This window comes from Mixophyes fleayi, chromosome 4 (assembly GCF_038048845.1).
Source record: "Mixophyes fleayi isolate aMixFle1 chromosome 4, aMixFle1.hap1, whole genome shotgun sequence".
In the NCBI taxonomy this organism is placed as follows: domain Eukaryota; kingdom Metazoa; phylum Chordata; class Amphibia; order Anura; family Limnodynastidae; genus Mixophyes; species Mixophyes fleayi.
The window spans coordinates 335,989,246-336,017,053 of NC_134405.1; the positions used below are offsets into that span (position 1 = coordinate 335,989,246).

At 42.1% G+C, this 27,808-nt stretch overlaps 1 protein-coding gene across 2 annotated transcripts; it reads right to left on the minus strand.

The window, feature by feature from the left end:
• Window positions 1–1,605: 1,605 nt before the first annotated feature.
• Window positions 1,606–27,321, minus strand: STK38L (serine/threonine kinase 38 like). Of its 2 annotated transcripts, none has more exons than XM_075210504.1 (14): window positions 27,222–27,321; window positions 12,177–12,324; window positions 11,441–11,492; window positions 10,953–11,075; window positions 9,645–9,728; window positions 9,223–9,346; window positions 8,824–8,978; window positions 7,686–7,788; window positions 7,018–7,079; window positions 5,735–5,852; window positions 5,286–5,409; window positions 3,012–3,107; window positions 2,606–2,697; window positions 1,606–2,340 (listed from the first exon to the last, which is right to left on the minus strand). In XM_075210504.1, the coding sequence occupies exons 2-14, from the start codon at window positions 12,311–12,313 to the stop codon at window positions 2,213–2,215; spliced, it is 1,398 nt and encodes a 465-aa protein (XP_075066605.1). In that variant the 5' UTR covers window positions 12,314–12,324; window positions 27,222–27,321; the 3' UTR covers window positions 1,606–2,212. The 2 variants fall into 2 exon arrangements, with proteins under 2 accessions (XP_075066605.1, XP_075066606.1); XM_075210505.1 differs by lacking the exon at window positions 27,222–27,321 and adding an exon at window positions 21,276–21,467.
• Window positions 27,322–27,808: the final 487 nt, after the last annotated feature.

Consider the following 27,808-nt stretch of genomic DNA (forward strand, 5'->3'; position numbering starts at 1 on the left):
TAAATAAAAAAAAACAACAAAAAAAACCAGTCTGCTGTAGGAGACAGAACTGCTAACAAAAACAGATTAGTTATTGGTCAGAGTCTGCCTTGCGATGTGGGACGGACTTGTAATGTATGGCAGTGGGCAGTGACCAACTTAGAAATAATTTTCTGACGTAGCAGCTATTATGAAAAGGTTAAGCAGCATAAATTTTAGGTTTTATTAACTCTATAAGCGATAACACTTGTAGGGGACAGTCCTATTACAAGCACGTCCCATACATCACTGCTGATGTTTATACAAAACTCATGCTACGTATTTGCCTTGGGGGAGGGGGCGACATAAGTAAATCCTATCCAGGAAGAGTGGCTCCTGCATAATGCAATTTCCCAGATGTCACACCTACCAAAACGGAGCAACTTATTTACATATCGTCATTAAAGAAAAGTTTAGAAGCTCCGTCACCAGTTTCCTTGTTTTCTCACATGATCCACTTTCTGTAACGATGCACAGACAGTAGGGTGTAACACTGCTATTAGTGAGGTTATACACGCTGGTGGAATGTCAGATGATTAGTAACGTGATCAGAAAACGTTTCTTACCGCAAGAATTTACTGTAACTCGTGACATTCCTGCCAGGACACGTTCCACACTCGCCGCTCCTGCCCAGATTCCGAATTTCCCTTCCAATGATGACTCGTAGCCGCCAGGCAGAGCAGTGATGCTTATTCATGGGAACGTTGTAGAATATTCATGATAAACATAACCAGACATTGATGCAGTAATGTCTCCGCCAGAGAGAGCTTGTATAGAACACTGGTTTTTAAATTTTAAAGCCCGCAGTGTGACGAAATTCTAAAAATACAAATAACGTGATCTAAAGAGAACTGACAAACACGTACGGATATTTTAACTGCCCCCAAATGATGCAGGAGGTGAACGTTTATGTGCAGCACGTTGGCTCAGTGGTTAGCACTTCTGCCTCACAGCGCTGGGGTCATGAGTTCAATTCCTGACCATGGCCTTATCTGTGAGGAGTTTGTATGTTCTCCCCATGTTTGCGTGGGTTTCCTCCAGGTGCTCCGGTTTCCTCCAAAACTCCAAAAACATACTGGTAGGTTAATTGGCTGCTAACAAATTGACCCTAGTTGTGTCTGTGTGTGTCAGGGAATTTAGACTGTAAGCCCCCATGGGGCAGGGACTGATGTGAGTGAGTTCTCTGTACAGCACTACGGAATTAGTGGGGCTATATAAATAAATGGTGAAGATGATGATGTAAATGAAGTTCTACAAGACTCATTATGACCATTTGCACCGACATGTAACCATGAAACATGATAAATCCGTTTGATAAAAATCTGTTAGCCTGACACTTATAAAATGGTCTCCGGGAACGTTCGCAAACAGACAGGTACGTTGAATTATAAATATTAATAGAGTTCTCCGAAATCTGCACAGGGAGCTGTCAATCAAACCAGGGGAGAAGCTGTGGTTAATTAACTTCTTCCACTCTATTTGAAGAAAAGGAGGGGGAGCTACAAAGTAGATAATTTATGGGCTCACAGGTTATTGTAAAAGACTTCATCCAACAACAAGACGTCATTTACGGGTCCCACACACAGATAACAAATGGATCATTTATTAATATTAAAGCCAGAAGTTTTCGGGCCTTGATCCAAGCCGTAATTCCGTTGTCCCACCAATCAGAAATTGAGATATTAAAAATAAAATAATAATGAAAGCACACCACGGAATAAATAAAGGTTACAGTATAATAATAAAAAAGTTTAAAAAAAAAAAAAAAAAGTAACAATGACATTCATGACAACCACCCTCCCGCGTTTCGACGGACAGCTGTCTCTTTAAAACAAAACACAGCCCGGATATCCGGCATAAACCGTCCTCGTGTCCCGCTGGCCGGTATGACGGCGATCGGCAGCGGAGCTCCGGGTATCACAGTGTAGAGTTGTAAATAGCTAATTCATATGAACGTTCGTTCCGGTACCCTCGCAACATAACTTAAAAGCCTTCCCTGTCCAACCAGGGGGGAGGGGGGAGGACGGGTCCAGCTGGCTCTGCCAACGTGTTGCTGTAGTTGTGAGGAATCCTAAACCGGCAGAATTTCCTGTGTATACCCAGCGGATCCTTCCGTACGCCGGACAAGTCTCAACACGGCAGATACCTGAGTATTGGTTTCATTTCCCAAAGCGTTAAGTGAACGGCGGAGGCCTCATAACTTCCCGGCCTTCATGTAGGATGGGATGGAGCCGCGTTGCGTTAGTCCCTCGAAGCGCTTGTAGGTGTAGTTTAGGAAGACCCAGTCTTTGTTTTTGTAGTCCGGTTCCGTTGCATTTGGCACTACAAAAAAAGAAAGAAAGTCATAATGAAGAATCTGGCAATGAACAACCTAAAACATGAAAGGAGGTTGGAAAACGCGCAGAGAGTGGAGCCCAAGAGCATTCAACTGGTGGTGGGTGAAACGCGTGAGCGGAAGCATGGTCAACTAATATTAAAGCTGCTTATTTCTATTTCTATATAAAATAGGGGGTGGACAGATATCTCTAGAGGATATTACCACTATAATGTCACGAGTAACATTGTCGGGGAAGAGACTGTTACGTACCTGGCTGCAAAATATCAGACTCCGGGAACTCGTCAAAGTTGGAAGTGTCATCGATGCTTTTTATTTCGATGGTAATTGCTGCCGGTCTCTCCCTGAATAAGACAACGTGGGTGTAAGTTACAGTGTCGGAGTGAACATTAGTTTTCACTAGAGACAGTCAATGTTATTTTGTTTATACCAAAAGGCAGAACTAGCGATCTGTGGCCCCGATGCAGGGAAATGGGGAGGAGAGAACTCGCTAGTTCCCGTTGCAGTGGTCCCCATTATCTCCATAGGCCCCGGTGCAACGCACCTGTCACAGTCCCACATTTCGGTTAGTTCTTAAATTAGGACATATATATGTCACAGCAGTATACCGATATACACGGATACCTCTCCGACTCTGCGCTCTTCCCCTATTCCGTACCTGATGTGGCCCCAATCAACGGCTTCAAAGAAAGGATGAGTTTTAATCTCTTCAACACCAATAGATCCAATCCTGTTCTCGGGATCATTGCAAAACCTGTTTTTAAAATAAAAGATCAACATCATTAAGTTTACGCTCTACTGAGAATAGATCCCACATTTTAATTTAACTGGAGTGCTTTCCTAGAACACTTACATTATGTAACCGGTTCTAACAGAGGCCCATTCTGTCTGTATTAAGACACAAGAACTTTGTATTTAAATTATGTTTTAAAAATAAATTGTATTTATCAACAGCTTAAAACAATTACACTAAACTGACACAGTGTCACCTAGTCCCAAGCAAAATATTATAGGTGATGAAAGAATTGAAAATTATATGTGCAATAGATTAAAATGAGAAGTCCCCCCCCCCCCTCCCCCTAAATACCTGATTCTCTTTAATTGTACCTTAATATCTTTATTTATTATATAGGTATAATATATCTTATATTATTTTCTGGACCATCAGAAGATGCTACTAGTGGGGGTTTGATTTTGTGACTTAAATTAATATTCTGATGGATTTGGTTCTATTACGACATGTAAGCAGTGAGTGAGGACAATTTATCACGTCGGGCACTTATCGTCCTTCTTGTACGATGAGAACTTCCAGTCCATATTAACTGACCGTAAGCGAATGATATAATTTGTACGGCAGTTAATCTAGTCTGGTTCATTATCGGCGCCGCGTCTTCCTATATGATCCCTGCGTAGATTCTCAGACAACTGTTCTCACGCACTCGCTGAGGATATCGTTGTCCAATTTCAATTGATATAAATGTATTTAACCATCGGACGCGACCATTGCGCTTATTACTAAGGTACTCTGCGTTGACACAATCGGCGCACACACACAGCCCCTGTCTTACAGATATGGGTGTCTGAGGGATCGATCTTGCAGTGATTTAACGAAGGGAAAGAGATCTCGAGGTGGAGGAACAATCAGGACACCGTATTCAAGAGGATTGCAAAAAAATTATCTTTTTATCTAATCAGTAAAAAACATATGGTATACACATATAGAAGCAAAAAAATACATAAAAATATAAAAAAAATGACAAATCAACACTATTTATCAACCCTTTGAACCAGACCTCATAATATGTTTGATAGGTGTATTAGGACACTTCAAATCCAAGGAATATTAATATGACTTATATATGTTTATGTGGATTAATATTCCTTGGATCCTTGTTGTTTATGTGGACGATACATAAAACAGGAATATTAACAATTCAGATAAAGGGTCTTGAATACTCTATTATGTACAGCTGTTATTATGTGTTAGTATGACAGCCAGAGCTGGTGTGTTAGTATGTTTTGTTCACACGTAATATCTTAATACGCAAGACTGATCTCATTTAATGTGGGTTGCTCCTGTGTTTCACACTAGAAACAGCCAATCACTGTGGTCTCTCTATTCATCGGCGCCACGTTGTATCGGAGGTTATACGATTTCAAAGAGTACCAAATATTTAACGTTGCGTCTCTGGCCAGTGTTCACCCCTGACAAACGTCTCGCTACATCTTTATCAGAGGGTTCGCTCTGCATGTTAAAGTATGATGCAACAGATACCTCAGGTTTGTATGTTGGATACAATTGTATTACAGAGTGTGTATATATATATATATATCTATAATATAAAAGCCTAGCGGCGTGTGTTAGTCTGTGTGTGAAAAAAAAACAAGCTGCAGCGCCACCTGCTGGGCGGAGTAATACACTGACCTACTAAATTATTAGCATTATCTAATATATAAAAGTAAAAGCCTAGCGGCGTGTGTTAGTGAGTGTGTGTGTGTGTGTGTGTGTGTGTGTGTGTGTGTGTGTGTGTGTAAAAAACTATTTTCTCAGAAAGGGCTCATCCAATTGACCTGAAATTTGGTATACTGACATTATTTGACAAAAAACTTAGAATAGTGAAGTCAGTTAACTTCCATCATCCCCCCTTCCCCCCCGTGGGAGGGGTAGTAAAGGCTAAATTTACGAGTTAAGGGGTCAAACTCATTTTCGTGAGGTAATTTTACCTCATGAACACACATTAAAAAGGGCGCTTGCGTCGGGAAGTAACGCTCTTCCCCTGAGGAGGCCTGGGCTAGGCCCAAATGCATGACAAGAACCTTTTTAAGACCTTAAAAATGGCTGCCTCCAGTTTGACAGGACTCTAAGCAGAGCAGCCATAAGTTGTTTATAGCTTCCAGTGCTCATACACATCCCCGGTGATCTAACACCAACCTGAGAATTAAATCCTTGGCCTTTTCGGAGATTGGCACCTCGGGAGGAAACACCAGCGTTTCTTTCCAGGTCATCACTTTCCGATACGTTTCTTGTGGCGTTTCCGAGCAGAATGGGGGATACCCTGTGTGACACAGAACAAAGCTGCATTGTCGTCTGCGCCACAATAAATTATTGGCACGTTAGGCACAAACGATCAACTGGGAAAATTCCTTTTCAAAACACAAATATTATAATTGCCGTCTGGATGAATAGGTTTCTCCGATTTAATTACTGTTAAACCATTGCGCTAGCCGGGAAAGCCCCAGAAAGGATAATACGGAATTTCCAGCATTGAGATCAAATAAAACAATGAAGAATTGGTGAATAAAAGTTGCTATTAACAGGGTCTTTAACTTCTACAATTTAAGTAGTGAAGGGTTGATTGAGGTTGATTAGGACGGCCGTACCTATTAACATCTCGTACATAATGACTCCTAACGACCACCAGTCACACAGCTTGTTGTATCCCGTCTGCATAAACACCTCCGGAGCGATGTAATCCGGGGTTCCCACCGTGGAATAAGCCTAAAACGTACAAATCAATGAATGAGCCCTAATCCGGGAGAGCTACACGTGTTAGCACCTGGAACATATATAACACACGTTACCTATGTAATCATCATCATCACCACCATTTATTTATATAGCGCCACTAATTTCACAGTGCCTGCTCCATTGGAGCTTACAGTCTAAATTCCCTAACACACACACAGAGACAGACAGAGAGAGGGAGACAGACAGGGAGAGACTAAGGTCAATTTTGATAGCAGCCAATTAACCTACCAGTATGTTTTTGGAGTGTGGGAGGAAACCGGAGCACCCGGAGGAAACCCACGCAGACATGGGGAGAACATACAAACTCCACACAGATAAAGCCATGGTCGAGAATCAAACTCATGACTCCAGCGCTGTGAGGCAGAAGTGCTAACCACTAGGCCACTGTAAAGCTTAAATCTCTTAAGGAATAACAAATGTGATGGTGAAATGTTGGAGAGGACCAGCCATGGGTAATAAATACAAAATATAAGATTCTAAATAAAAATGAATTTTTTAACCCTCCATAACAGATCTGTAAAAAGTTCCTGTAGGGAGACTGGTAATTCCCACTGTAAGTGACCTTGGTACCTACCTCACAGCCTAACACGATTGGCAATTCCAAAGAAAATGTAAGCACATTTTCTTTGGAATTTCCAATCATGTTAGGGAACATTCATCTGTCAAACACCACTGGTGGAAAGCGCGATTGGACAGTCAGAGATGTAACCCAACTCTAGGATCCAGCCGCGGTGCTCGGATCCGTCCCTGTTTGGGCACCTTAAGCTGCATTTCTCTGTTATCAGCCACCTAGGCTCAGATCAAAACGTATTCCCCCGATACATTTCTGCAATCTTTACTCTGTTTGTGAATGTTATAGGTATCTCTGGTATAAATGTCTGATGATGGGTAGAAGCGAGCGTTAGGAAACTGGTTTCATACTTTAAGTGATGAGATGAATCGGTTTATTTTAGCTTCTACCAGAAGACATCTCCTGTGTCCTTTGTCCCCGCATCAAATACACAGGGGAGATGGAGAGGTCTCTATGGCTGTACTAGAGCCGTATCATCGCAATCATACAAGTAGACGTCTATACAGCGGCTTCAGTACGTGGTCCGCTTCCACGTAGACCGCGCACATCCCAAACTCTACTCACCAGCTGCCTCCTGTTCTTCTTCCAGGTTTCAGCCTTCCTCTTGGAGTTCATATTCTGAAAAGCTGATTTATAAAAAATAAATAAATAATTATGTGTGACAATGTATTTAAAGGAACATTATTAAAATGAATATATTTTGCTCTATAGCTTATTCTCACTGAAAGAGGGACAACGTACATTTATAAAATTTATGAAGGTCCAAGCTGACATATCTGTAATGATTTACACTAGGGGGCGCTGTTCCTTACAGAGTTGTCGACTGTTTCTAGTTTTCGGGGATTTGCAGGTTTGTTCCTGAAAATGTCCCTATTTTTCAACACGGACAATAGATATAAATCTTTCACTTTATTTTTAGCGTTTGGACTAAACAATCACATTCAGAAACCGTGACATGATGAGGATTGTAGTACCACAAGCTCCACAAGGACAGTGTTGAGTGCAGGGAGCACAGACCGTCTCCGGAGAGGACTGTAAGACGTCCTTGTAGTACACACATTTTCTTAATGAACACTGAAGTGATGACATCACAACTAGTCCAATATAAACAGCGACATCAGGACTTGCCGTTTCTACAGATATGTTTTGGAGGTTGTACATTGATTATCACATCACTGGTGTGTACAGTACATGTTACACGGAACTGCACACGGCAGATCCTCCGTACTTACTGAAGTCGATGGGCGGATTGTGACTGAGGTTCCGGTAAAACTCCGTCCTATGAGCTTTCTTCAGGCCGGTACAAAGCCCGAAATCTGACAGCTTAACGTGACCCTGCAACGCACAGAACGGGCATAACTACAGGTTCATATACAGTCAGGACAGCGGGCGAAACACCTTATACGTAACCTGACATAACATCTCCACTGAAGTGAACAATGCAAGAGAATAGAACATTATCTACTATAAAAAGCCTCCTCCAAATTCACCTTATACCACCAAATTGATGCTTTTGACAGAGATTAATCGGAGAGGAACATGGGGTGTTAAGAGCCATAGAGCGCCTCACAGCCAATCAAATGCTGCTCTCTTGGCACTTAATTCCCTCTCCCAAACTTCTTCCGGTTAAAAGCAACTACTGGAATATACAGGTACCGCAAAACTGGAATTCAATGTATTACTGATCAATCATTTTTAAAGTACAGTTGACTATAATCTAAGCATGGGATTGTGCTCCATCGCCTGCTTCTGATTTGGGCATGGATAAAGACAATCTGTAGCCAAACAGATAATTGCAATGTTTACAGCAGCACAGAGTATATCAGGAGATGAGCGATGTGTTAGTGAGGACAGGGCTGCATGTGACAGGGGCAGTGACATGATGTGAGGAGGGGAATGGAGGCAGCAGGAAGTCACAGACTGACAGTTATATAGTGGAAGGAGCAGGGTCCTCCAGCAGCACAGAGTATATCAGGAGACGAGTGATGTGTTAGTGAGGACAGGGCTGCATGTGACAGGGGCAGTGACATGATGTGAGGAGGGGAATGAAGGCAGTAGGAAGTCACAGACTGACAGTTATATAGTGGAAAGAGCAGGGTCCCCAGCAGCACAGAGTAGAGTATGTATAGTAATATCGGATGTTCATGTCTCACAGTTTCATATAGTGTGTTAGATACCACAATCCCCCTGCATCAAAGCTACATACAGCTTGTACTATATATTGCAGAATAAATGCTCATCCTGTGGTGTTCCTCTCTTGCTTTATAATATATATTCCTGTTCTGTACGACTAGTTAGTCAGATGCGCGAAAGGATAATGGATTCTAACACAGAATACGGTCTGTCTACACACTGACAAATAAAACACACCTTAGCATCCAGTAACAGATTATCCGGTTTGATATCCCGGTGGATAAATCCCAGTTGGTGAATAGCATCTATGGCCAATATGGTTTCTGCTATATAAAACTGCGTCTCCTCTTCTGTTAATGTGTCTTTCTTCATGAGTAGCGTCATCATGTCACCTATACGAGTGACAGCAAGAGACACATATAAAGGATTGATACAATATTTTATTTATAAAAGTTAATGTAATTGACTTCCTTGTGGTTATTATTAGGGATAATGAAATAAGATCTTATCCTGACAATATCAGTTATCTGCGAGATTTGTGGGTGGACTGGTTTGGTGACCCTGGCATCCTGGTGAGCGGGTCAGAGACACAAGGCAGAAGAGCTCACAGTCTTACGCCAACGTTTATGTTGTTACCTCCGGGTAAGAACTCCATGATGAGATACAGGTTCCTCTTGTCCTGGAAGCTGTAAAACATTTTCACCACCCAGGCGCCATCCGCTTCCACCAATATATCCCGCTCAGCGCGGATGTGAGCCACCTACACGGAGAGCCAGAGAACGTCAGAACATGGAAGGGACAGGACAGATTCATACCACACACAGCACAAGCAAAGGAGGGATCTTACCTCTTGTGCCAACTACAAGATGAATTATTATCATCCAACACGTAAACAGTTGGGTCACACTTGTAAGGCACAATCAGGTTAGAAATGATCCCCTAGGTTCCAATTTATTTATTTTTTAAATATGCAAAACTGCATCTATTATTGTAATTGAATTATTCCCCAGAGTCTCATATACCCCCCCCCCCCCCCATATGTGAAGGATGATCCCCACCTGCTCCTTTTCCAACATGTCAGCTTTCCTGAGGATTTTCATTGCATAGATGTGTCCGGTGTCTTTCTTCTGAACAAGACGCACCTGCAGGAAACGTGCAGATTAATTAATGTGTCTTTCTGGATGTCTAATAACTGTATTACACCAAACAAGGGTTTAAAGGGACATATGAAATTAACCCGTCACAGTAGAGGTAAACAAGTTAACAATGCAGACACTAAATTCACACACTGATGTCACTGCTTCCTAGTGACTGGATAGGCTGCATTCTCAGTGGTGTCACTGATTCCTAGTGACTGGATAGGCTGCACTCTCAGTGATGTCACTGGTTCCTAGTGAATGGATAGGCTGCATTCTCAGTGATGTCACTGGTTCCTAGTGAATGGATAGGCTGCATTCTCAGTGATGTCACTGGTTCCTAGTGAATGGATAGGCTGCATTCTCAGTGATGTCACTGGTTCCTAGTGACTGGATAGACTGCACTCTCAGTGATGTCACTGGTTCCTAGTGAATGGATAGGCTGCATTCTCAGTGATGTCACTGGTTCCTAGTGAATGGATAGGCTGCATTCTAAGTGATGGCACTGGTTCCTAGTGAATGGATAGGCTGCGTTCTCAGTGATGTCACTGGTTCCTAGTGACTGGATAGGCTGCGTTCTCAGTGATGTCACTGGTTCCTAGTGACTGGATAGGCTGCGTTCTCAGTGATGTCACTGGTTCCTAGTGACTGGATAGGCTGCATTCTCAGTGATGTCACTGGTTCCTAGTGACTGGATAGGCTGCATTCTCAGTGATGTCACTGGTTCCTAGTGACTGGATAGGCTGCATTCTCAGTGATGTCACTGGTTCCTAGTGACTGGATAGGCTGCACTCATTGATGTCACTGGTTCCTAGTGACTGGATAGGCTGCACTCTCAGTGATGTCACTGGTTCCTAGTGACTGGATAGGCTGCATTCTCAGTGATGTCACTGGTTCCTAGTGACTGGATAGGCTGCGTTCTCAGTGATGTCACTGGTTCCTAGTGACTGGATAGGCTGCACTCTCAGTGATGTCACTGGTTCCTAGTGACTGGATAGGCTGCACTCTCAGTGATGTCACTGGATCCTAGTGACTGGATAGGCTGCACTCTCAGTGATGTCACTGGATCCTAGTGACTGGATCATCTTTATGTTAATGAATTTTGGTTAAGATCTACATAACGTGTTGCATGGGATTTGTTTCTATTAATAAATATAGTGGCCATGTTTAACCATCTTTGATAAACAAAAAGAAGAAAATAAAAAGAATAAAAAATAGAAGCTAACAAACCTCTCCAAACGCTCCTCTGCCGATAACCTTCAGCGACTCAAAATCCTCCAAGCCCAGCCTGGTTCTCTTGAGGCGCAAGAATTCGGTTTCCTTTCGAGCGTGTTGTGAGCGTCGATGTCTCTTCTAGAAGGGCAAAATATAAAGAAAAGGTCTCCAGTTACATCGATATAACAGAGTTTCTTTCTTCCTAAGTGATACAAATTATTTAATCCAAGTACATTTTTACTAGGTTGAAAGTTGCATAAAGTAAAAGGGAAGCAATAGTGTAATTGCTGTAAACGGTGAAATACACATAAAACACAAGAATTAAATTAACCTATCACAATGGCAAGCTGAACAGAGTAAGTTTACTTAATTGTTCTATCACAGAATGCAGTGAAATAATTAGGTGTACAGTTATCTGTGTTAACACTAGAGGGCAGCAGAGGCACATGTCAGTAATTTGTATGACCACTTTGTGACAGTAAGCCTAACATGGTACAACTCACCTCCTCATCTCCCAATCCCTCCTCGTCCATGGCAATCTCCAACTTTTTCTGCCTGCGAGGGAGGAGCACACACGCCACATTAATACAATACTCAGGTATCTTCCAACACAATGACTACAGAAAGGTTGGATCGGCATGAAATATCATTAACAATAGTTTGATATACATTAGCACCAAGACAAATGCTGGTAGACGCTGGGAAGAAGCATTCTTCTACGGCATTAATTATTAGTTTAATATTCTACTAATTTTTGGGTTTATGATCAACCAACACCCTCTGGTGGTCAACTGTGGCAATTACACCTATCTCGAAATGATAGTCTTGATTTGATGGATGCTCGACGGTCATTTTATTTAGCTAGTGCATTAGATTTCTCTATTGGCAGATTATTTTACAGCAAATGTGGGGGGAATATAAAAAGTGTAATTAACATAAAAACATTTATTTTTTGCAGGCTTGGGGTGCAACACCATTTTTACAGGGTTTGGCTGATCTTCTGTTGAATTATATTGTAAGCTTGCGAGCAGGGCCTTCTCACCTCTTTGTCTGCTTTACCCAGTTTGTTTATTAGTTTATTATGTTTGTCCCCAATTGTAAAGCGCTACGGAATATGTTGGTGCTATATAAATAAATGAGGATGATGATGATTATATGTGGTTATTCATTATTAAACATAAGGGCACGTGACCATCAAACGCACATTACGACGCCAAGCATAACATTAACAGGCGGTACCTGGTCTCCCGCTCTTCATGCTGCAGGATGAGGTTGCTGTAGAACGTCTCTAGTGTAAGTTTGGCCACAGTCACTCTCTCCCGGGTGTGGTTACTCATGGCGGCGTAGGATGTGGCATTGCCAGCCGTCATCGCCATAGTAACAAGCACTGAAAAACACATTAAAGACGGTTAGTGGGGGGGGAAAAAAAAAAAAGTGTAAAATAAAACAGAATATTCTGCCAAAAGTACAACCACACTCAATATAAACCAGTAATTTGCTCCATGTCAAGAGTGACACAGACCGGCTAACGCCCATATTCTGTAAGTCACTGTGTAACTTTCCATTACGCAGAAAGTGGGCACTCTTATTAATCACCCCCCATAAAGACCCCCTCAGAGACACATTACTCACTTTCACTAGTTTAACCGCAACTAAAACATCAGCATCCGTCCAATGAAAGCACAATGAGAATTACTTGTATTAAGAAAGGCATAGGCTTTTGCGTAGCTCTTGAAAGACAATTAGTTTGATTTCTTGGGGGGGCTTACTTCAGTTTGGCCACTAGGTGGCAGATTTCCATTGGCATCAATGTATAGTATTTTGTTTCGCCTCAAGAGTTACTCACTCTAGAATGTTACTTTGTGTCTGAGCGTAGGCAAATACTACAGCTGCTACATAGTAATATAACAGGAAGGATATTACATCTATTTACATTGAATCGTTCTATAGAACGTTGCGAGAAGTCTGCACGAGGCCGGAATTACAAGTAGAAATGATCATTCATTTTTTAGGCACTAACAAGCTCCAGTGGATCAGTGGTCAAAGTATTCAGACAGACAGCCGTTCATTGATGGGTTTGCACTGGTTAGAAGTAACACTTTTGGTTCGAGTATCACAGGGACATAAAACGTCCCCTCTCAGGCATTACTCGGCAGACGATGGGTTAATTATCGGAATGCTCTTAGTCTGTTTTGGGGATGGGCTCCCAGGCTGCGGCTGTACTATGTTTACTTACATTTAAACAGAACACACCCTGTTATAGGTAAATACTGACAGCAGACTAAAACTGCTGGACGTCACGGGATGGAAATATATAAACATCTTATTCATAAGTACAGAGAATATATAGATTATGTTACACAACAGACAGCCAAACATACAGAGACACATTTATTCCTAGGCTCAGTTATTACTAAGAATAAACAGCTTGATCGAAATTGGGGAGGGGGGGGGGGGGGGGTACATAAATAAATATATTAGTCAGACTAGAACAGCGCCTCCTAGTGACCAAACTATCATGAAACAAATGTAAATACATTTCTTGCATTATATTTCGATCAGTATCAGATTTTTAATTTTAAACGGTCTCCCTGCTGACTGGTCCTCTTTGTAGGTACATTGTACAGATGATTAAATAAAGGGCTTTCTATGTCCTTTGTTTAGGCAGTGTTAAATATACTAATAAGAGCAAGTATTATTATTGTTTATTTATGAGGTGCCACAAAGGGTCCGCAGTGCTGTACATAGAGCATGGGACAACAGTACTTCCTTCTGTGCTTCCCAGCAGCGTCTTACTATCAGGCAGCATTAAAAGGTATTAGTGCAGCTCTGGAATCAGACACAGATCTGACTTTTGGCTATAATTGTATCTAATGCACAGATTACAGGACAGTTGCGTTGTCTACCTGGGTTACACAAATAGAGAACAGCTCTTCTTTGTGATATAAAGACATGGCTGACAAGCACAGGAGGAGGCCAGTAAGATAAAGGGAAGCATTTAGTGAAAGTTGATAGAATGTCTGTATAATCCAATAGTAAACATGAGAGGATAGAGCAGGCCTGACAACCTATAGCACCCCACAGGTTTGTGAAACTACAAGTCCCAGCAGGCCCTGCCAGCTTTCGACTGGCTATCTACTGGCAAAGCATGCTGGTGCTTGTAGTTTCGCTACACCTGGAGAGTCACAGTTTGATAGCTAACCAGCGTTGCAGTTTAGGCGTGGTCCTGCCTGCTGGGTAAAATGCACCATGGGAAGTGAAACGCAGCCGGGTGCAGGAAGGAAACACCTGTCACAACTGGAATAAACTAATTCTAGAGCTCACTCCCCAATTGTGACAAGGCCGTGAAGGACTTCACCGATGTAATCCACAAATCTCCAAACACTGGGGCAGAGAGGTCACTTGTGGGTCTCCACCTGTTGTGGAACTGCAAGTCCCAGCAGATCCACCCAGGACTTGTGGCTCCACAACAACTAGAAAACTACATGACCTGCACAGTACAAGACATGGAGAAACACCTGCTGGGTCTGCAGACCCAGAGATCATTATTACATTGCAGCCAGCCAGACCCAGAGCCCCAGGCTCTGAGCAGCGCCGTCTGGAGATCTGTGCAGGGACCGGCAGACATCAGGTGACGTCAGCTGCACAGAACTATAGGGTGGGTACTTACCACCTTCTACTTACTGCTGAAGGACATCGTCAACAGAAGATTACTAAACGTGGGGGCAGGATGTCAGGGGCACTATGATATGTACTATCGGTCTTATAACATTCTGCTACAGAGGAAATAAGACATCTTAATTAGAACTAGACTGAAAAAAATAAACTTTCATGAAGAGGAGGGTAACCTGTGCCACCCCTGCCTGAGATTCAGGACCGCTCTCTAAGAATAGTTAAACATATCATGCTGTCATATTTCTGTGACAGTCCATCACTCATCCCAGGTCACCAACTTATCCCAATAAACAAACTGTCTGGTTAGAAACTAAATACACTGCATTGTATGATATTATATAGATATATTATATATCTATATATCATTACCACTTATTTATATAGCGCCACTAATTCCGCAGCGCTGTACAGAGAACTCACTCAAATCAGTCCTTGCCACACTGGGGCTTACAGTCTAAATTCCCTAACATATACACTAACACACACACACACAAGGGTCAAATTGTTAGCAGCCAATTAACCTACCAATATGTTTTTTTGGAGAGTGGGAGGAAACCCACGCAAACACGGAGAGAAAATGAGTTCCTCACAGATAAGGCCATGGTCGGGAATTGAACTCATGACCCCAGTGCATTAAGGCAGAAGTGCTAACCACTGAGCCACCTTGCTGCCCATATTTATATATATGCACACACACACATATACACTGCATTTTATGATGGGAAGGGAACATATGTGTAAGATAATAGGCACGTGACAGCACAAAAGATGTGTTGCGGGTTTGCACTTTTCTTAATGACCCTTAAAGATCAGCTTAACGCAAGGAGAGGAAAATGCACAACTACTTCATTCTACAAACACATGGCTGATAAATCACAGCCAGCAACAAATAAACCTGCAGGAAGGTGCAGTATATAAGTATATGTACATAGATCAGAGAGCTGCAGTGTATAGACCATGACAGATCCGGGCAGCCCCTCCAGACATGATCTCAGGTCACTCCGCCCCGTGGAACTAACGGAGTCTATAAAGAATAAACTTGTTAAGAGCGACCTTAGTGTTTTCACTATGGAATGAGAATATTCTGCCCCAGCTTCCAAGTCTGCATGTTGTTGGACTGTCTGGTGCTATTTATAGGTTTGATGACAGAAGGGTCCTGTGTGTTTATAGTGATGGGAAATCTACCCAGCGTTTCAATGTACAAACATTATACAAATAGAAGACTTCTAAAGGAAATCTGCAGAGAGTCCCTGAAACAAACCAACGGCATCAATTACGGTGCATGATAATAATCTCTTCACAGGACACGTGCTACTTAATGGCATCACCCAGTCCCTAAGGATGCTAAACCCACAAATGCTGCTAAGCGTATCTATCAATGTACAAAGGATTCCCCAGGTCACATACAGAATCACAGGGGTGAAGGAGGGACACCAAGCATATGGGAAGCAAAGGCTTCCGTACAGTGTGGCTCATGCATTATTTAAGCAAACTACATGTTCCCAGTATGGTCAGGATTCAGATATAAGACCATACAACAGGATCGTGGGATCTGTGAGTTAAATCACAGTGTAAGAAACTGCAGATCGATTGTCTTCAAGTTTGAACCTGTGGTGTCGGCAGACGGGTCATCAAAAACAGTCCGACAAGAACTCCGCAGAGCACATCACGGTTGGGCTGCAGAGCATGAAAAGCCCATCACGCCTGGCAATGTAAGTTTAAGGAGCAGATTCAAATAATAAAAAATCTGCAAGACGTCTCACGCGGATTTTTTTTTTTTTTTACAGAAGTAACACTGATATTTGCTTGCACCCCTTAGAGGTGCAACCAAAAATCTGTTTACTATAATATTGGTAACAAAGCGCCTCCGCGATGTTCTTAGGAACATCGTGGACAATTGAATCTGCCCCTAAGAGTGCAGCGGTGCAAAGAGCGCAGACAATGGGCTACCGAGCAGGGGAGGGAGGTGATACAGTCAGATGAACCATCCGTCACCGTGTTGTCTAACAAATGGACAAGTGCACAGGCAGCACCATCCCAAAGAACCCTACAGACTCGAGGGCTCGTTTCCAACAGTGAAGGGTTCTGGGGATTCTGTCACGTTGTGTGGCCCATCTCCCTGGCATAGTTTGGGTGCAGGAGTAACAGTAATAATTAGTCCCCTTCACCCCATGTTGCTGCAGTTCCTTCCCGTGTCCCAGGATGACAACTCCACCCATCATCCACAAGGGCGAATGTGGTCGCCCAATGGTTCGAGGAGCAGGACACGGACGTTGTCCATAGGTCACGGCAGACATAGGTTTGGTGCGAATGACTGATTGCAAATAAATTTCAGATCAGCCCCTCCAGGAAATCTATGAAAGGGCAGACATGAATAAATATGGTATGCTGGGACTTGTGGTTCTCCAAGTGTTGTCTAACTACAGGTTGGCCAGACCTGCTCTAATTATTACACTTCAATTACCAGGTTTGGACAACCTACAAGTCCACACAGAGCCTAGTTCAACAACTAGTAAAATGCTCTGATTGTACAGCGCTACAGAATGCTGGTGCCATACAAGGTTAGGGTTATAGAAACCACAATATTCCAGCAACACAACAGTGTGACCACAATGAAGCTCTACTGCCCCCTGCCTGGTCTCTGAGTAATGACACTCACTGCTCCGTCCCCCTCTATCCGTTCTTAGAAGCAGCAGGGAACATTCTCAGAGTCATCTCCCTGTGGGATTACATACACAGTATCTGCAGGATTCTTGCATCATCCTTGTTGTGTTACACGACCTACCGCAAAGGGAAAAGAAATCGCTGACTAATAAACAGGAAATCTGGGGCGTGCGTCAGGATATTACAGAAGCGATGCCTTGAAATCCGCTGAAAATTTAAAATTTGCCCTGCAAAGTCGCCGAATATCAGCGACTATGAAAAAAACGCTGGTTAATACATTTACCCCCAGGAGCAAGTAACATCAGTGAGGCACTGGACACCTCATGCCTCAGCGATGTCGCTAATTCTAGTGATTTGATAGGCAGCGATTTTTATGAATATTGGTTCACCACCCAAAACGGCTGCAGTTTAAAGGATTAATCCAGTTTTGGATGCAGTTCAGGGACTAAAGTTATTTTGATCAGCACGGTGGCTCAGTGGTTAGCACTTCTGCCTCATAGCACTGGCATCATGAGTTCAATTCTGTGTGGAGTTTGTATGTTCTCCCCGTGATTGCGTGGGTTTCCTCTGGGTGCTCCGGTTTCCTCCCACACTCCAAAAACATACTGGTAGGTTAATTGGCTGCTATCAAATTGACCTTAGTCTGTCTGTGTGTGCGTGTGTTAGGGAATTTAGACTAAGCCCCAATGCGGCAGGGACTGATGTGAATGAGTGCTCTGTACAGCGCTGCAGAATTAGTGGCGCTATATAATTAAATGATGATGATGAAAGCCATCAATGTTTTTACGGGGGAGGAGTTAAACAAGGGGGCTCCCGTGACGGGCTGCTGACACCATGGTCCAAGGGCTGTGGGAGAAAGTGAAGCTGCCACATAGCTGCTTGCAGCCCTACCCACACAGGGGCCCTGCGTTCTGGGGGTACCCATGTTCCTACAGCATTGCCCCAGGTAGGAGACCCCCACAGTTAGTACAAGGGAAGTCACGTTTCCACACAAGACGTAAAAATCTCCGTGAAACGCTGCTGTAAACAGAGACCGGTTGGTGAAGTCCTGGCAACTGTCAGGGAACCGGTTTTATTATCCATTACCTAATGGAAAACAGAACCGTGCTGCTAGGACCTGCTTCCTCGCACTGCGGGGTTAAATAAAAATCATTGTGTTGGGTCTACTGCCCCAATTTAGTATATTAGTTTAAAAAAATCTACAAAGTACATCCACGAATGCCTCTCTCTCTTCTGAATATACAGTATCTGGATGGTGCCCAGACAGTGATAAGAGTCTCCCACGTGTTTACAGACAGTCCCGACACCGCACTGTTAGAGAGAGGAAGCCGGTGACACCGTGTAATATGTCAGTCTGCCTGTACTATTCTGGGCATTGATGGGGGTACGACAACAGCTGTGTTTATTGAGTGTAACAGCTACATCCAGCTGTGTCAATCGGTGCTGGGGGGACAACACCGGCACCTGTGTTTGTATGAACATCATTCAGACACAACTGACACAGGAACACTCGTTGGTTCAACGTAGTTCTAGAACGGAAGCGACAAACTTATAGGGAACATTCTATGATGTGAGAATCAGGAGTTACAGGACGAGACCACCCAAATTATAGTCACATAGCAGAGAGCCTCCTATTAGTATAGTGCAGCATGCCTGCTCCACCAGTACTTCTGCAGTGGAGAATTCTCCCACCACCATAGCAGACAGGCGGATTTGAGGATTCGGTGTGACCCATATTGGGGATTGTGTGACAACAGCTCCCATTGAATGAATGCAGCAAGCGTCCAGTCCGGCACATAAGCCCCCAATGGGCCCAGTTGCGACTCGTCTTCCATCGTTTGTAAATAAGGGGTAAGGAATATTCTCCATAACTTTATTTTATTCATTTTTTTAACTGCAGTGGGAATATAGTAGAAGTTTGAACAATGCTTTTTACTGTTACGCTGTCAGAGGTTAACAAACGGTGGCACAGGTCCAGGTTGTTTAAAGGAAGTTGGGTAATTTCACCAGGACGAGGTGGAGAAGTAAAACGGTTAAGGGGTGCGACAGGCTGGGACCATGACCTCAACGGGCTATGGTGCAACGAGATTGGGGGCAGCGCTAGTGAAGAGGAACACTGAGGCAGTCCTCAAACCGCAAAACAGGAACTGCGTTTACCACATAACCCGGCCTTTGTTAACCCCTTAGTGACCTGTGGGGGAAAAAACGCCTTTTTTTGGTATCAAATTTTTCCATTAAAAGGATAATTCCACACAAAAAAAAACAAAACAAAAACCTGGTTTAGAGTAGGATATATATATCTATATACGATTAGCCCTAATCCCACGCTAGTTACACTAGTTCTGAGACACAGTTGTGGGTTACAATGGGGTCTAAGCAATTACATCTGTTTTTTCAAAACCCTTACAGTAGTTATATTGAGATATAACTTTAGTTCTACTAAAATCTGCAGTGTTTTCAGCCAATTATCGGGTCAATCCCCCGATAACGACCGTTCGGCCCGACATCTCATTAGTGTGTAGGATCCAACAATGAACAATCGTTCCAAAGCTCGTGGTATCATTTATTTGATTTTTAGACCGGACTAAAAATCTTGTTCAACGATGGAACGATATCATTCCAATCCTGCAGTGTGTGCGCACTCAGGACCAGCAGTGTCCATAGATCTCCATAGAGTTTACAGAGTCAGGATCTTTTTAGCCAATGGTTATGACAGATGAAGAGCACAGATCTGACGGTTAATCTTGTAAAACGTGTATAGTGTGTACACAGGAATCGGCTGCTGATCGGGACTTTTAGTCGTTGGTAAAATCGTTAACGATATCGCATCGGGAGAAATGTGTACTCAGCATGTGTATGTATTTGTGACACTTTCTAGAAATAAACATCCACTTGAGGTGTAAGCAGTCGTCCACGTTTAGGGACGTTTTTAGGGATCCAACGTGTAAAATAGGCCCAGGGGCCATGTTGGTTAAATCAACAAGTATCTTATGGGTCCGTTTATACAATTTCGTTGTGGGCGGGCGTACGCAGTGCTCAGTGTACATCTGACCGCACCGCCGCGGCATCTGAATGACGGCAGAACTTTCAACGGATTTGCAAGTAACGTTATCTCAAACTGCTCTGTTCACACCCAACGGTGTTGAGTTTGAGATCAGGGGTAGACAGTAGACTGCATATGAAAATGGAAGAAAAAGGATTTATAATGTGTTCCTTAGATTCATTCTATTAGAGGGAGTGCACCAACTAACAGTTAGATACAGGACAGGGATTCGAATTTTGGATTTATTTTGCACATTAATTCCTTTAAAAAAACGTCCCCAAAAAAAAAAAAAAGAAAAGTGGACATTTAAAAGTTCAAAATCCTTACATAACGTCAACATATTCCACAGCGCTGTGAAAACTTATGAGAGATTGGGGCCTCCAGCACCAATGCAGTAAATACAAATCTTGGAAGATGACTATTGAGAGAAGATATTAACTCCAAGTATAGAGCACACGGGATCCTGCAAACTCGTGTGACCCAATCAGCTCCAGAGAAAGTAGAAGTAAACATTGCTACACAGCACAATTCAGGTAAAATGTCACTTAACGCACAGCAGAAAAACTGGTGTGAGCCTGAGGATATTTATACAGCCAAGAACTCATACCCTGGCTTGGACGATTGAGTAATGCTGGTGAACCCTGCAAGGGGAACATACTCGTCACACCCAACCCGCCTCATATCACACATGCACCAAGCTGGACGATAACCGATAGGCCGACACCTGGATGTATAACCAGCCGGACAGGAGTACAAGATCATGAAAGAGATTATCAGTAGATGCACATGCAAAACACCATCATCTGTAATCAAACATCACATATACGCTGCACATCACATACGCTGCACATAACACACGCTGCACATAACACACGCCGCACATAACACACGCTGCACATAACACACGCCGCACATAACACACGCCGCACATAACACACACTGCAAGATAAACTCACATCAAAGTGTGAGCTCACGTCTGCAAATCCCACATCAGGATCTCACCGACTGAAGACCGAGTCTGAGTTCTGTCTGTTCCTGTATATTTATGCGTCTATGAAATTATTTCTCGAATGCTGGGAGCGAGATCCGGATATTTAGATCTTAAAAGGAACCGTCTCCCGCTCTGTAACAGGGGAACGTTTGCTTCTTAATTCAACGCGTGTTCAACAAATTGTAGTGTCAGTAAACACTACGTAATGCAAAGGTGGTTACACCAGAGATGATACAAGAGGAAGTGGAGGCTAAGACGGATTCATTCTGCACATGCAACAAGTACGTACGGGGTGTGATCCTCGTGGATCCAAGCCTCGTGCCTGGACAGTAATGTAAACAAACAGCATGAGGGAACGTGGCCTCATTACACACAGGAGCACATTGTGCATTGACTCCAAAAAAAAAAAAAAAAAAAAAACTATACTGCATATAGTAAGTGATATAAAGGGACAAGAGAGCATTGCTAACCACTGCCACGCTTCCTGGCTCTCCACATTAATACCAGCGGTCGTATGCATTGGAAGAGTAATTGTGGGACAAGTTATGACTTCTGTGAAAATATCGGAATATTTATTTTATAGGAAAATTACACCTAAAATACAAGTTGGCTTATTTAAGAGAGCTACTGGTAACACTTACAGATTTATACAAAGGATTTCAGGAGACTATCAAAACTGAAGATATTTGAGACAAAGTTGTGACGAACGAGGAAGATATTTTTCTACGCACATCCGACTTCCTGTCAGTGATTAAACCGAAGAACTCTGGGGGGGGACATTTATGAAAACTGTTCTACAGCACACTTGCAAATTTTCTGACTCTCCCCGTCAGGAGATGAAGTAACAAGTAATCGAATAATCGCACCCCCCCCGTGGTACAATGGCTGTGATGGCGACATTGTGACGCAGGAGGCGGGGCCAAAATGACACAGAGGGGCCCCCCCAGTCCTGCATACTTTTCTAGGAAGGATACGGAAAGAGGCCTAGTCTCCCAAGTAGCCCATAGAGTTAATAGCATCCTCATAGCAACCAATCACATTCTGTCAGTGATGGGGTAATAGTTTTTCATTAAATGTGCCCCCATAGACTCAGCCTATAACAGCTGGGCAGCAAATGTAAATATAATGTGAAATATCTCAAGTTCTGCCAAGGTATGGAAACTTATCTAAATATCTGTGAATGCTATTAGTGGGTTTTTACATAAAGGCAACTTTTGTTTTAGGTTTGACGGTCCCTTTAAAAGGTATCAGTTGTCCAGTTCGCTGATTTTAACCAAACTTGGCTAAGAGCAGAGGCTGGCGGCCTGATTGGCCACACACGCCGGATCCAATCCCTCGGAAATAGATTGGACAGAACGGAGGATCCGGTCAGCCGGTGATACACAGCGGCAAGGGATAAATGACTATTTTCTGAAATATAAACAAGAAATTATGCCCTAAGAATTAGGAATAGGCCATTTTTGCCCCTCTAGATAACCGTTATGACCACAGTCATTTCACACAGTAAGCAAAACGGACTACAATAGAAAAGGACAGGTATAATGTTCCATACGGAGCCGTCATTTCAGCGTTAAACAAGTAATACTTAACAAAGGTCCAGGTCCGTGGAACGACGCGTTGGCCTGGGTCTATAGAGACCAATATCCAGTGGCATCAGGCCGACACGGTCTTATATGGATCTGTATGGACCCAGAACTATCTAAAAGGTCAACTGTACTATAAAGAAACTTGTTAGAAACAGGACTTGCCCATCCCTAGCTTTGCGAAGACTCGATTTGATCGAAGGTCCTCACAGCACAGGGGCAGGATCCCAGGGAGGGACGGCAGGAGGAGAAATATATTTTTATAAAAAGAGGAATTGTCTGACATGCAAGAAATTAGGAGCCTGAGTAACGGCAATTGTTGTTTACACCCAGAGATGTGACATCATTCAATAACCGTGTGTCACATACGTCTCTGAAACTACACAGATGTATAAACAAACCATTATATGATCTACCTGTGATCACTTCTCTCGCACACAAACACACGTGATGACACAGTACAACCACTAGTCATCTCTTAAAGCTGAACGGCAGCACTGAACAGTAGCACTGCGTTAGCCATTGACAGAAGCTGGGGAAAAAAGTAGATTTTTAACTCCACTATTTCTTGCTAAAAACTTCTAGAAAAACAATTAAAAAAACAACACAAACGGAGACTTAACTATGTTTAAAAAAAAAAAATCAGCTCAACAGCATTAAATATTTAAATCAATATATAAGTTTTTATATATATATTATATTAATGACGCACCGGTGGCAGACAGGGGAAAAAATGGAAACCACTTGTTAAATTGGGGACAGCAAGCGTATTGAAAGCAAGGACTTTCTGACAGGTGAGGCTCATGCATCAATTAATCAAGTGACCAACCAGCACGGCCAGGGTCATATGAAAACGCCGGACTCCCCTGGGTGCCTATAATTATGGCCAGCGCTGCTGCACGAGGAGGGAACCTTGAACGATGAGAGGAGCGATGGCTGCCATGTGTTTGGGGCGACATGCGATTAGTGGAAGTGTATACCCCAGGGTTGCCATACTCGTGCATTACATCGAAAGTGCAAATCAAAACAGGACTGCAGGGCTCAACCTCTGGTGCAAGCAGCCAGATTCATCGGAGGATAACGCCGCAGAGTATCACGGTCAGGTCACAGTACATAAACCACTCATCCATTCTGGTCATGCAACTTTGTGAGTTCAGAGGTACAGAGAGCACAGACAACGGGCTCCCGAGCAGTGGAGGGACCTAAACAATGACACAGCCCCGAGTGCTCATTTCCAGCAGTGAAGGGTTCTGGTGGTCCCGTAAGTTGGGTGCAGCCATTCCCTAAGGTCAACCGTAATTGTTACTTAACAGCAGTGAACGATCCTCCTCACCCCATGTTTGAGCATGCTGCAACATTCCTTTCCTGACACAAGGGGGCGTCTATCCGGGTGACAATGCCCCATCTACATAGCACGCTTGTTCGGCCATTGGTTTGATGAGTTAGACACCGATGTTATCCACATATCATGGTCTTCTCAGTCACCAGATCGGAACCCAAATCAAGCTTTTATGACACGTTCTGGAACGACACCGCGTTCACCACCAACCAGGGTTCAATTGAGAGACTTCCGAGTCCTGTATCCCTCCTGCCCAATTCCAGATACAGGTAGACTCAATGTCACGGAGCAAACAGGCCGTACCGGCCGCAGGTGGTGGCACAATGATCTATTAAGTGACGTTATATATTGGTGTATGTATTTTTTTTGTCCACTACATGATCAAATCCACCAGATGCTAAACTACAGATATCAGCGCTTAGTATATCATGCAGAATATCACCATTCAGGACATCATCATCATCAGCTAGTTATATAGCGGCACTGATTCTGCAGCGCTGTACAGAGAACTCACATCAGTCCCTGTCCCATAGGAGCTTACAGTCTAAATTCCCTGACACACACACACATAAGATGTAAGTGGTATTCATAAGACTTCTAACTACTGGAACGTATACTGCAGGCTTCTGTATATACAATTGTTCAGTACAGTATTATGTTTATATTACCATCAACACCCATTATAACCCATGTAGTAAAGTGTACAGTAGTCAGTGTTATAAACGGGTGCAGAATCTTTCTGCCCGAATTACACAGAAGGTTCCAAAAAACAGACTGGAAAAAATAAATAGTTGCAGAGACGATCAATGGGTGGAAGGACTGGGATCATTTTCCTATCTCATTTAGTAAACTTTAGGCACCTTGTTCCAGATTACAGGACATAAAACCCTGACAGCCCTGTCTCTATAATGGATCATGCACCTGCATTATACAAAAATATATATAATATTTCAATGCAGTGATGTATTCACTGTAAAACTTACATTACTCCACAAAACATTGAATATTTAGCACAGATGTACATAGATTATTGCACAAATTAGAAGTGCCAAATAACAGTTATGACTAGATACGTACATGTTACACAACACAACATAGAACAGATCATCCCAGTATTGTGACTACATAGTAGACATGACACTGAAACACATCAGATATTCAGTAATGATGTATTGTAGGGAGATGGCAAATACCATCATGTATATATAGTACAGCTCTAATATGTAATAATCCTGTACACCTGACAGGTATAATGTATGGGTATGTACACTAATGATATTATTACCGGTCAGTATAGTGCTGGATAGAGAGTACAGTACTAGCATGTAATAATGCTATATATAAGTGATAGGAGAGTACAGTATGATAGTGGTATGATATTATTGGTCAGTATGATGCTGTATATAAAGTACAGTACTAGAGTATATCACAAAGTGATAAGAGTGCACTACAATAATCTATACGACAATCATATAATATTTAAGAGAGGAATATATTACAGTACAGAGCAGGAGACTATTATATGTATATTACAGTACAGAGCAGGAGATTATTATATGTATATTACAGTACAGAGCAGGAGATTATTATATGTATATTACAGTACAGAGCAGAAGACTATTATATACATATTACAGTACAGAGCAGGAGACTAGTATATGTATATTACAGTACAGAGCAGGAGACTAGTATATGTATATTACAGTACAGAGCAGGAGACTATTATATGTATATTACAGAACAGAGCAGGAGACTATTATATGTATATTACAGAACAGAGCAGGAGACCATTATATACATATTACAGTACAAAGCAGTAGACTATTATATGTATATTACAGTACAGAGCAGGAGACTATTATTTGTATATTACAGTACAGAGCATAAGACTATTATATACATATTACAGTACAGAGCAGGAGACTATTATATGTATATTACAGTACAGGAGACTATTATATGTATATTACAGTACAGAGGAGGAGACTATTATATACATATTACAGTACAGAGCAGGAGACTATTATATGTATATTACAGTACAGGAGACTATTATATGTATATTACAGTACAGAACATAAGACTATTATATACATATTACAGTACAGAGCAGGAGACTATTATATACATATTACAGTACAGAGCAGGAGACTATTATATGTATATTACAGTACAGGAGACTATTCTATGTATATTACAGTACAGAGCATAAGACTATTATATACATTTTACAGTACAGAGCAGGAGACTATTATATACATATTACAGTACAGAGCAGGAGACTATTATATGTATATTACAGTACAGAGCAGGAGACTATTATATGTATATTACAGTACAGAGCAGTAGACTATTATATACATATTACAGTACAGAGCAGGAGACTATTATATACATATTACAGTACAGAGCAGGAGACTATTATATGTATATTACAGTACAGAGCAGGAGACTATTATATGTATATTACAGTACAGAGCAGGAGACTATTATATGTATATTACAGTACAGGAGACTATTATATGTATATTACAGTACAGAGCATAAGACTATTATATACATATTACAGAACAGAGCAGGAGACTATTATATGTATATTACAGTACAGAGCAGGAGACTATTATATGTATATTACAGTACAGAGCAGGAGACTATTATATGTATATTACAGTACAGGAGACTATTATATGTATATTACAGTACAGAGCATAAGACTATTATATACATATTACAGAACAGAGCAGGAGACTATTATATGTATATTACAGTACAGAGCATAAGACTATTATATACATATTACAGAACAGAGCAGGAGACTATTATATGTATATTACAGTACAGAGCATAAGACTATTATATACATATTACAGAACAGAGCAGGAGACTATTATATGTATATTACAGTACAGAGCAGGAGACTATTATATACATATTACAGCACAAGGACACACAATAGATCACACAATAGATGACACCAGCCTCTCCTCACCTCTCCTCTCCCCGGTCCCCGGAGCTCGCACTGTGCCTCGTCCTCCCGCAGCTCCAGATCCCAGCTCTCCTCCTCTCGCGAGATCTGCGCACCTGTTCCGGGAACCCCGCCCACTGTCACACCCGCAGCCTGATCCCAGGGCCACTCCCACTCCGCCACTGGCTCAGCCCACCGCTAGAGATCCAACCTACTACAGATAAATGTCTCTACATCCTGGCGTCACGTTCTAAGGCGGCGTCCATTTTTAAGTGGACCAAATTCATTGTAAACGTTCAATTCGAAATCACTAGTGGTTGTGAAAAGGAGGACAACTATCAACTGTACTGCTGGTCACCTGACCTCACAGCTTTACTCTTCTTAAAACAGAAGGTATATATATATATATATATATATATATATATATATATATATATATATATATATATATATATATATGTATATGTACATATATGTAAATGTATCTATCTATCTATATATATATATATATATATATATTTTATATATATATATATATATATATATATATATTTATTTATTTATATATATATATATATATATATATATATATATATATATATATATGTAAA

Excerpts from the sequence above, each read along its gene's own strand:
- STK38L (XM_075210504.1), bottom strand. The coding sequence starts at position 12,313 with ATGGCGATGACGGCTGGCAATGCCACATCCTACGCCGCCATGAGTAAC. Across the intron at positions 8,979-9,222 it reads CATGGAGTTCTTACCCGGAG|GTGACATGATGACGCTACTC; the intron begins GTAACAACATAA and ends TCACTCGTATAG. Across the intron at positions 7,789-8,823 it reads ATCTGTTACTGGATGCTAAG|GGTCACGTTAAGCTGTCAGA; the intron begins GTGTGTTTTATT and ends TGTGCGTTGCAG.